Source organism: Lactuca saligna, chromosome 9, assembly GCF_052625555.1.
Source record: "Lactuca saligna cultivar CGN05327 chromosome 9, ASM5262555v1, whole genome shotgun sequence".
Lineage (NCBI taxonomy): Eukaryota > Viridiplantae > Streptophyta > Magnoliopsida > Asterales > Asteraceae > Lactuca > Lactuca saligna.
This window is the reverse complement of record NC_136425.1, coordinates 21,927,845-21,939,601: the sequence shown is the minus strand read 5'-3', so window position 1 is coordinate 21,939,601 and position 11,757 is coordinate 21,927,845. Positions and strand designations below refer to the sequence as shown.

Sequence of the window (11,757 nt, the reverse complement as noted above, 5' to 3'; positions counted from 1 at the left end):
GAATCATCCTTTCCAGTCATGTTGATAGTGAATGAATAACCACAATGACAATATAATAATCTGAGAATGAAAGCAGTAACAAACTAGCAGAAGCAATCACTTGAATAACAAATCAACAACAATTATGAACCAACAGCAGCAACGAACCAACAACAACAATGAATCAACATATCAAAAAAAAGGACGAGTACCATTGATAATGAACGAAAATGGCATGCTACAGTAACCCTAGAAAATTTCGATCGAGCCTCCGCCCCGAACTCCGGACGGGGGCGCGCTACCCCCTGTAACCCCAAGCGAACTCACCGTATTAAACATTGTCATATAATTATATCAAAGAGAAGTTACAACGGTTCTTAGAGAAAAGCATATATACTACAAGGAATCAAACGGATATAAATACTAGCTAGACAGAAACCCTAATAGGCTAAAGACAAAAAAAGAGCCCATAAACAAGCGGACTAATAATATAGACTAACAAATATGTGGACAACTAAGTCTATTTCATCAAACAAGGCTCTATGCTAGGGTAAGTTCATCAGCAATGTATTTCATGTCATGGAGAAATTCAGTGACAAATCTTGCACCCTTACGGTTATTAGCAAGTCGAGATTTTAAGGAGATGATGCATGACCTGGAGACGTCATAGCTATCTGTCAATTGTTTAAATGCTTGGTCAGATGTCTCTGCGGAGGAGACAATTGGTTGAATAGTATCGGGTGCCTTATATTGGCGATTACATGGTTGGAATGTACACAATTACATGAGTAATGCTAGGAACTATTATCGGTAACTATTCTATGTAGCCTTTACATATGAAGACATTTGACTATACAATTGAAGTGGACAATCTCTAAATGGGTTTTGATAACCCATTGGGCTCGATACCCTTAATTTAATTTCTCTTTGTTGTTCAAAAAACAAAGATGGATGGCTAGTATAGCAACAAGCCAACAACCTCTAAAACAAGGGTGCAATTTTTGTTTCAAGAGCACCCACTTCCTCAAAAATGACAGGATGTCCTTTTTACTTGGATAAATTTCGAGAATATTATTGTTGAAGGATTACCATGCATGCAACTCACTTCCTAGAAACGCAATGGGACTATAGTGCACATTGCTATTGTTATTTCTTGTTCCAAAACAACTTTGACCTTTAAAAATTTGGTTTGACTTCCTACAGGGGTTGATTAAATATAAACTGTGCAAGTTATAAAAGCAAATAGCACGTCCCCATTGCAGCAGAAGAGGTTAAAATCGCAGCAGAGAGAGCAGTCTACAACATATACTTCCATATTTTTAAAATCTAGTTACGGGACTTCTGTCTATCTATACATCTCTCTAAATAAAGGATGCAAAGTGAACAAAAAAAAAAACGTCATAAAGTACTTAAAAAAAAGGGGGGGAGAAAGAAAGAAAAAAACTAGAACCAACTGAAAGACAAGATCGATGGGTTGCTTTTTTCTCCTAATCTTGTCGAGGGCGTGCCACCCAAAGAGAGCTGAGAGAGCGAAGGCGATGGAAGTGCTCGGCCACTGCTAGCAAACTCCTGGCTGCCTGGCGGGTTGTCAGGAGTTGGAGTACATGATGAATTGTCTGGCGTCGCAAATTATCAGCCTGTAATTAAGGTATTATTAGTTGTAGTTAGTCTGTAAATAGATATAGTTTGAAGAAGTTGATGAATAAAATAAATTAAAACTTTCATTCTTGAATGACATTTTCATGTAGCATAAGCAGGCCTGATCATATAATTAGTCATAAATTAACTTACTAATTAATACGTTGACATTTTTCAAGAGAGATTGTCAATTTGTCAGAGTGAGTGGTCGCATTGTCAAATGAGCTCAAATATTTATATAATCATTTTCATTATATATTTCTTTTAGATAATTATAATTTTGTTCATCATCTCTGTTTGTGCGTGAAGTTGCTAATGGAACATGGAAAATGTGAGTTTTTCTTCGCTTAGCTGGATATGAGTGGCAAATTTTTGGACATAAGTTCAAACTTTGGTAGTTAATCCAGATATTGAAAGTAGGTAATTGTATATTGAGTTGATGTAAAATAAGGAAATTGCAAAACATAATTTATACAAATAGAATAACAAGTCATTAGCATAAGGCCTACAACAGTAGTCAAATAAAATATTGTTATTAAACTATTACCTCCCTTCATCTAATCTGCATAAAATATTTAAATAAATAAATGGTGCAATATATAGTGGAAAAAGAGAAGATATGCCGTAAATTGATAGATCAACTTATTATTTCTCATTGAATTGACAGGGTAAGTTGTTTAATATGTAGTAAATAAAGTCAGACAAACCTTAAGTTTATGGATATTAGCTTAAGAATTGCATTTTATTAATACGTGACGCATTGCTGGCTACGTGCCATCAAATATGTTAGAGGAACCAACTTTGGTATAAAAAAATTCTAAGAAACTAATTAAGGGCAAAAAAAAGGAGTATGCAGCAACACAAAGAGATTGAAACACCAAATTTTATATTTTTTGAATAGCAGAAACATCAATTTATTTAACAAACATTTGATTCTATCTCCTGTGTCTAAGGGGTATATTTACTACATAAATAATAGAAATGATTTTCAGTTTAATATAAAAAAACTACAAAAAGATTTATAAAAAGCTGCAAAAAACCGATAGTATATATAATACGTGTGTCGCAAAATTAATTGGCAGCTGATAGCTAGAAATTAAAGTTTTTATTTGTTATATTAATGTTTTGTAAAAATAGTTGGTGCTTTTGAAATGTATAAAATCACTTGAAATGATTAGGATGTGTTTGGCAAAACGTTCAATTTAAACAAAAAGTTTCGTTTATCCATATGAGATTTTAGATTTTTAGTTTAAATAAAACGTTTAAAATATAAAAACTCTTCATGTTGCGTTTAAAAAAAGTTATTGAGCATTTTGAATTAATTTCCAAAATTGACCTTAAAAATATATTTATATGTTTATTAATTTAAAACAATTGTTCTTTTATATCAATTTACACATTTGAAAAGCTTTCATTTAAATTTGTCAAATACTTAAACTTTGTTTGACATATAACAACTAACTTATTTTTCAAAGTTTTTTAAGTTGTTATGTTTGGCAAACCAATAAGTAGCTTATAAGCTAGATTTTAAAAAAAAAAACTACTTAAACTATCTTTTTAGGAGCTGTTTAAAAAAAAATCAAATATACCTCTTAATTAATTATAGAAATAAATTCTTTTAAATGTGATTTTATATCATTTTATATTTTCCAGCTAATTTTACCAAATATTATTTTTTATCAGCTATCTTTTCAATTATTAAATAATTTTTTATTTAATAACTAGTTTTTTAGCTATTAGTTATTTTTTCAGCTAATAATTAGTTTTTCAGCTAACAACTAATTTTTCAATTAATATGTCTAACATAGTCTTATATAACAAATAAAAGCTACAACGTCAAACTACTAGCTACAAACTACCAGCTTGTTTTGCCAAATACGACTTAAACAACTAAATAGATTTTTATTAAATGGTACATGAAGTAGCTTTTGATTTTTGAAGTTTACATTTTTTAAACTAAAAGTTAAAGGTTCGTAATCTCAAACGAATTTTTTTATTTAAATCGATCTTTTTTCTAAAAGCTAAAAACTAGAAATACTCACACGCTTGCAACAAACATGCCCCGCAATATCTTAGACTAAAAATTATATCCATAAAAAAGAAGGGTTTAGTAAAAGTAAATGTAGCTTTTGGAACTAGTAGCTTGATGTTGTAATTTTAAGAACATCCACAATAACAGAAAAAAAAATTATGAGCTTTTTCAAAAGAAAAAATAAATAAAAAATAAAAGAAAAGTAAAAAAACAGAAAAAAACAAAAAACAAAATAAATAATAAATAAAATAAAACTCTATTAAAAAGATAATACCATGTTCATAATCACAATTGTTTTTGAAGGATGGTAATATCATTAGATAACCACTATTGAGACGATAGTGAGAAAAAAATTGAAGCTATTGAACCAATTGATCATATCAATAAAATGATATGTTTCTTCTAGATATGATCTTAAATGTATATTTATTTTAATTATAATCTATCGTTTAAAAAAAAATAAAAAGAAAAATATAAAAAAAATAGTTATAAAGTACAAAAACATATATATGGAAGTTGGTTTTGATGTTATTGAAGTAGTTGTACTTTTTTATTATAGGGTTTAGTGTGGGGATGGTCTAATTTGTTGGTAAAAATCAAATGATACTGAAAATGACATCATGTAAATATGGGCATTCGGATATCCAATGATGGGGATTGGGGATGTTTGTTTTTTTTGGGTCCACTCCACTCTCTTTAAACACAACGATCACCATGCCCCTTTTCCAAAACTAGGTCAAGCAAATTACCCTTTATCTCATATTCATGCATGCCATGTCTCATGATTCGTATTCTGTTTTCTGTTCTTAAATCTCAATCAACTATTCAACTACAATTATTACAGTTGCTAAAAAAAGCTGTAATAATTACAAATCGAATGAGGTAGTTTAATTATATAAGTTGACAATTCATTGTTCTTAATTTTGAAATTGACTAGTTTATACATTATACATGTATGAATTTTTAATCGTTATATATATATATATATATATATATATATATATATATATATATATATATATATATAACCCTTGAGAAAATTTAATTTCACTTTGATAATAAAATTCAAACTTATTAATCAATTATTTAAATAAATTATTTACTGATATTTTTTAATTATATAAAATTATAATCATCGATTCAAATAAACACATGAAATTATATCTTTTTATAATCTATATTAATTTTATTTTATTTTCTATTTTAATGTTATTAATTTAATATAAAATTTAAAATAAAAAATCAATAGATTCATAACTGACTTGATATTTATTAAGAGGTCTAATAGGTGAATAACAAAAGAACTATTTTTTTATTATTATAAAGAGAATATATATATATATATATATATATATATATATATATATATATATATTACACAAATTGTTAGGAACGAATTTGTGAGTTTACTTTTATTTAAAATATTTAATTTGTATTAGTTATGTTAAAAATTAATTATAGATCTTAATTAGCAATTACATATCAGTATACATTTGGAGTGGCTTTATAGTGGTTAATAGTTTACATTAACATGTTTTAATATTCTTTTTTTAATATACATTGAAGCTTATTTAATACAAAACAAAAATTATTAAATATAAAAAATATTATATTTTTTAATATCGAGTAACAAAATAACGAAAAAAATCCATACCATCCTCGGACATGATTTGTCTATAATTAATTAAAACCCATTATTAAAAATAAAAAACCCAACTCTTCACTCATCGAGAATTCAGTCGGATTGAAATTAATAATATTAATAATCACGATGATGATGATAAAAGACATTCTAATACAAACTTTATACGGATTTCATAAAACTGCAGTTTTGACAAAGGAAGAGGAAAAAAACTAATAAATTTAAGACCATAAGAGAAAGTACGTTCTTAATTAATGAATCGAGCAATATGTAAAAGTTCAAGATTTATATTTTGTCAATGATTAGTGATTGAATATTTTAATCAAGTCAATGTGGGGGATGTGGATATAGGACCAAATGAATCAAGACATGTGCCAACTGTAAAATTAGGGTTTCCCATTTCATTTAATTTTATCTAATTATAAAGTCACATATAATTGATATTGATATAATTGATGGACCGAAGGAGCAGGTTAATAATCTGTTGGAGTAGGTTCCCTAACCAAAGACTGTTAGTAACATATTCTCATCCATGGACCCACATATATTTTGCACTTTGAACTATATAATCATATATAAAGAACAACTTTTTGCTGTGATAATTAATTATATATATAGATACTATATATCTTTTTGAAAATAGATAGATAGATAGTGTACCTGTATAACGAAACTTTCTAGGGTGGAGAGCTTGTTCATGGCTGCAGCCATTTGACCCATGTAGTTAGCCATGTTTGTAGGGGAACTTAGAGCATCAGAAGCAATGGTATCAGATAAAGATTGATTTAGTGCATCGAGCCCTTGTGAAAGTGCTTCTTCGGCTTCTTGTGTAGCTTGTTGCACTTCACATATCGCCATTAGTTGTTGCTCAGTTAATGGCTCGATTTGACCAAGAATTATCTATAGATTAAAATTCCAACAACCCAAATAAGGATTAATTACTCCAGTAAATTTTAGGCACCATGCTAACAAGTAATTATATAACATTCAATATGGTCTTTTAATTTTGTTCATATATATTAAAGAACTTATATAAACAAATTGGTATTCATATATAATTAATAAAGCATGTACATATTACCACGTTATTAATATATATATATATATATATATATATATATATATATATATATATATATATATATATATATATATATATATATATATATATATATATATTAGTTCTAATTTATTCTAAAAAGGAATCAAATGACCATGTCTTATAGGATGGATTCATATATCCATCCAAAAGGTACAAGTACGAGAAGTAACATGATACAAATTTGTGAAAATGCAATTTCCTCTTTCCAAATATTTTGTTTGGAAAGATGTAGAGAGTGAGAGGATACAGACACAACACAGAAAACACACAAGAGTGCAGAAGTTGTAGTGACAGACATGGGCTTTTTGGCACAGTTTGGAATAATACCTAACTCATCCTACAATGGAAAAATACCCCTTCGTCATCATTGTAATTATTCACTCTGTGTCACCTTCACTTTTACACACACACAAACAGAGTGTATAAGTACAAGCAAACAACAGCTTGCAGTACTCATGGAAATTAACTGCTTCCTATACTTCCTGGAGTATCTCATCATATCAACTCTTCTTACAATTTATTGTTATCCTTTCTACTTATGGTATAGCTATTTCAAATAAATTAGAGATTGTTTTTCGTTAACTATGTCTATATTTTAATATAATAAAGCCAGTTTTATCCTTTAAAAAAGAATATTTTACTTTGACATGTATTTTAATGCAATTGTTTGATTATTGCTAATATTTCTAAAATTCTAGTTGTAAAAAAAAAATTAAAGAAACCAATTGACATAAAATAAAAGATATTATTCCAATTAATTATTAATGAATGAAAAAGTATTAACTATAATTCAAAACTTAAAATTTATTGTTTCAATAAAAATTAAAACTTAAAAAAGTTTCCATTTTTTTAACAACTTAACTAAAAGAATATTGTATTTTTTTTCTTGGCAAATTAGATAGTTAGTGATTCGTATATTTTTTTTACATAATAATTTATGTTTATAAAGTTGTAAAATACTTAAACAGATTAGAATATATAATTTTCCTTATAATTTCGTAAAAAGATGTTTGAAACTCGAATAAGAAAACAACAAAAATCAGATCATTAATAATTTGTAATGGTATAAAATACTATATAGACAATCTTATTTGTTTTGAAAATTTTCTAACCAAATCTTGCAATGGTTATTCCGAGAAATATAACCAACAAATATATTAAAACATTGTTATATAGACTTAATTCTTTAATTATATATAAGACATTTCTCTTTCAAAAAAAAATTATATATCAGACATTTATCAACTACAAATTAAGTCGATTTGACAGTGGTTGTTATCTATGTATTTATTTTATTGTATCTATCTTATATAGTGATTTTTTTAAACAAATGCATTATATATATATATATATATATATATATATATATATATATATATATATATATATATATATATATATATATATATATATATATATATATATATATATATATATATTCAAAATGATTTATGCTATATGAAGTATATGTAGAGCGAAATGTAGCATTACTTTTTATCCAAATAATAACTTTTTTTTTTTTACATTTTTTCAGTTAAATAAGTTTGAAATTATTATATACATTATATAATCTCTAGAGGATGTTTAGTTTAATTTGGTAAAAATATATTTTATAAATAATATAATAAAATTTTAATGTTTAACCTTAATTATATCAAGTTAAATAAAAATAAATTAAAATATCTCAAACACATACACGATAAAATGTGTGGTTGCACATACCGGGGACCAGAGTGTCCTCTTTTAGAAGGATTCACTGCAACACTTTCACACTTTTGACTATTCTTGTGGCATTTTGAGGATCATGTACCATGCTTTCTCTCTCATTTTAGTGTGTTAAATTTAGGGTTCTTATTTTCTTTTGTCCATTTATATGTGTGTGTTTGTATGTATAGAGATATGTGTCTGTATGTATTTACGTATGGAGATAAGTTTAAACCTTGATGAGCTCAGATGGTCGAAACCCTCCAATCCACATGAAGCACCGCTCAGCAGGAGTTTTCCAGGTTCCGGAGATGATGTGGAAAACATCAGATTTAGCAACGATGCTCTTCAGATTCATCACATCATCAATACGTGCTATGCAGTTATCAACATAGATTCGGAGCTCGTTTTCTGGCAAGTGTTCTTGAACTGCAGCTTGAAGCTCACACATTTGACGATGGTAGTCCTCCAGCCACCTTGCATACTCCATGTCAAAAACTGCAGCATCTATTATAAGTTTTTTTGGATAAGTCATGAACAAGCCTTCAAAGATCAAATTAGTAATTGATGATCATTTTTAATTAACTTTGTTAATTATCGTACCTGAGCTTATGTTGCTCATGCCAAGTGGAACACCTTGATCAGCTCCAAGAACACCACCGCCATTACCAAGATAAACCCCCTAAAATTACAATACAGAAACAAAACAATACAAATTAAAGAAATATATAAAGGTATAATCCATGCGTTTAAGTAGAATTTATTTTCGAGAAAACAATTAAAGAAATATATAATCACCTGAGCTCTAGCTCTTTGCAATTCTTGTTCCAATTGGGTAAGTTTAATTCTGCTTGATTCTAGCTGCTGAACATAAGCCTGTAAAAAGGAACACAAAACGATGCACGGAAATTCATGAAAGATTAATTTATATTACCGAGGTGTAACAAACATTTGTGAAACGTATACAGACAAAATTATTCTCTTTTTCATAAATTTCATACCTTTTTTCTCAGCCTGCTTTTTCTTGCTGCCTCTCTATTCTGGGCAAGTCTCCTCAATGTCTGCTTAATAAGATAAAACATGTTAAACGGTTCATTTCTTACATTTTTAGTATTGAAATTATTTTCTTCTTTTTCACAAATTAAAATCAATAATAGAGAACCTTAGGATCGGGTGTTTTGGGGCGATTCTGATCTGAACTAGTTGTAGGCCCTTTCTTGTTTCCCTCGTTCTACATCAACAGTGAAAATAAAATAAATGAATTAAGTATAATTTAATGTATAAGTTGATGATGATTAAATAAACACTTAAAAGAATACGACAAATTAAGAAGTATATATGGTTACCTTGATAGCTTTAGAGGATTGAGGGGCAGGTGGAGGAGCATCCTTTTTGTGGATTGCAATGTTATCCATAGACTGCTCCGATGGTCTTCTTGAACCACTGCTTGATGGAGAAACTAATCCAGTAGTTGCCTACCAAAAACACAATTACAAATTCATTTTTCAATAAATTAATTTGATCAATCAATAATATTTAATCTGGAATATATTAAAAAAGATACAATCTTTATTGTTTAGAAAAGGATACCTTAGTAGTAGAGGTCGAAGGGTCTACCACATGCATCGGTTGGGAAGGGAAGATGTTCAAAGTTGGAGGTCTCATACCCGATGCCGAACCCTCTGCAAACATTATCAATACTAATGAATCTTCAATTAATAATTAAATATATTTTGTTTTTAAATAAGTTTAATTGATAGGGGTGAAATGATACAACATGAATTAATCAACAAAAGTTATAAACGGGTTCGGAAAAAAGGTATTTGATTATTTCGCTCGTATTTAATTGATAATTACTATAAAAATTAGTAGGGAAAAGAGAAAAACATAAAATCTTTGTTAAATTTTAATTAATTTTCATCTACGACGGTGAAAAATAATTCTTGGTGGAAGATATATAATTAATAAGAGTTGCGATGACAAAGATTGTTTTGCTGCATGTTTATGGTCAGAATCTTGACACAAGAAACCTTCTATACGAAACAGATGGACCAAAAAAGGTTTGAAACAAGAATATTGTTTGGAAATTAAGTAAAGATAAGTTGTTTTTATATAAGTGAAGGGTTAAGAAGATCTTTTTGTTTCTTCAAAGAAAGGATCTGGTCAAAGCAAGTACCATCAGATCATATTCCCTGAAGAACATGCTTTTCTTATGATAAAAAAAGAAACGTTCTTGAGAGAGAAAGAAGAGAGAGAGAGAGATGAATATGTTTTATTTTAGAGGATATGATCGATCTCACGTCTTTGATGATCTTGTATAGAAGACAGTGCTGCAGACGGATCACCACCAGTAGCAGCTTGTCCTTGGTCGCCGTAGAGAAAAAGTGCTTGATCTAAATCAGCCAAATCATAAGGCCCACCGCCATCGTTTCTCCTGTATAATACAAAATCAAATGGATAATTAGAACATGTAAAAACAAACATAAAAGTTTACACTTTTGTTGCTTTTCTAGGCTCCTATAATTACTAGGTGTATAACACTCTCATTAATTAAAGCCGCTAGCTAGTGATATATACACGTATGTGTAAAATTTGATTATCAAAAGAAGAAAATTAAAGGGTTTCAAATGATCACATGATATTTTCGTTGGTGGTGGTGGGATTGGTCGAGGGCATGGAATGATTGACCATAGCGAATGATATCTGATTGCTATCATGGTGATGATGTTCTTGATGCTGGACAAACTGTAGTTGGTGATGAGGCTGCTGATGATGATGATGGTGATGATGTTGTTGTGGGTCTAAGAAAGTGTTGGTTGATGTATTTGAATAGCCTTTGTTGGTGGTAGCCATGATATTCGTCAAAAAGGGAGGGTTTTTGGTCTTTTCTTGGTGGTCTTGAGGTGGCGGTGAAGGGTGGTTTTGATGATGACGACGATGGTCTTCACCTCTCTCAAAACTCATATGTGTATAATTACCAATCTCACCCACATCTATACATGTACGGATAAGTCTCTAGAGGGGGTGGGGTGTTGAAAGAAATTCAAGCATGAATTGAATGCTAAAGATGAAAAAGACAAACTTCTAAGCTATTTTTATCGCTTCCCATCTTTCTCTTTATCTATCTCTCTCTCTCTCTCTATCTCCCTCTCTCTCTCCTAGTGTTATTAGAACATATAGTTGTTATCTGGCACACAAAACCCTTTTCTTGCTTCTCTCTCTAAAATATTTCAATCGGCAAAAACCAGCAACGACCTGGAGATAGAGAGGAGAGAGAATGATAGGGAGAGAGAGACACTTTATGGCTTGCTTGTCCGACCATCTTAAAGTTGTAGGAGTTAAATGACCGAAATGCCCACTCGGTCTTCGAATTTGATGATTCAACTAGTGTTTTCTAACATAAAACATGTTTTATTTGGTCAACATCAGGGGTACTACGAGAAGGATAAATTAGTTAACAACCCTTTTAACAACATTTGTTTATTAACAACCCTTGAAAGTAAACGTAGTATTTAGGCGGAAGTTGACAAGTAATCTAATTAAGTTATAGTACCAATCTTTTAGTTAATTTACTATTTTGTGATGTTGTAAAATATTTCGTATACAACAAAAGAGAAAAAACTATGCAAATATATTTATTATATAAAAATATAAAATATA

General features: G+C 29.1%; 1 protein-coding gene across 2 annotated transcripts; it reads right to left on the bottom strand.

The window, feature by feature from the left end:
• Positions 1-1,235: 1,235 nt before the first annotated feature.
• On the bottom strand, positions 1,236-11,387 carry TGA10 (bZIP transcription factor family protein). 2 transcript variants are annotated; one of them, XM_078973848.1, is made up of 11 exons: positions 10,733-11,387; positions 10,398-10,531; positions 9,688-9,779; positions 9,444-9,572; positions 9,260-9,328; positions 9,099-9,158; positions 8,896-8,973; positions 8,701-8,779; positions 8,333-8,595; positions 5,952-6,191; positions 1,236-1,616 (listed from the first exon to the last, which is right to left on the bottom strand). In XM_078973848.1, exons 1-11 carry the CDS (start codon positions 11,059-11,061, stop codon positions 1,467-1,469), a joined length of 1,623 nt encoding a protein of 540 aa, XP_078829974.1. In that variant the 5' UTR covers positions 11,062-11,387; the 3' UTR covers positions 1,236-1,466. The 2 variants fall into 2 exon arrangements, with proteins under 2 accessions (XP_078829974.1, XP_078829973.1); XM_078973847.1 differs by having other exon boundaries at positions 8,333-8,604; positions 10,733-11,386.
• Positions 11,388-11,757: the final 370 nt, after the last annotated feature.

Coding starts and splice junctions, on each gene's coding strand:
- TGA10 (XM_078973847.1), bottom strand. CDS start 11,061: ATGAGTTTTGAGAGAGGTGAAGACCATCGTCGTCATCATCAAAACCAC. Junction 9,159..9,259: donor CCAAAACACCCGATCCTAAG/GTTCTCTATTAT, acceptor CTTATTAAGCAG/ACATTGAGGAGACTTGCCCA. Junction 8,780..8,895: donor TGCAAAGAGCTAGAGCTCAG/GTGATTATATAT, acceptor TTGTAATTTTAG/GGGGTTTATCTTGGTAATGG.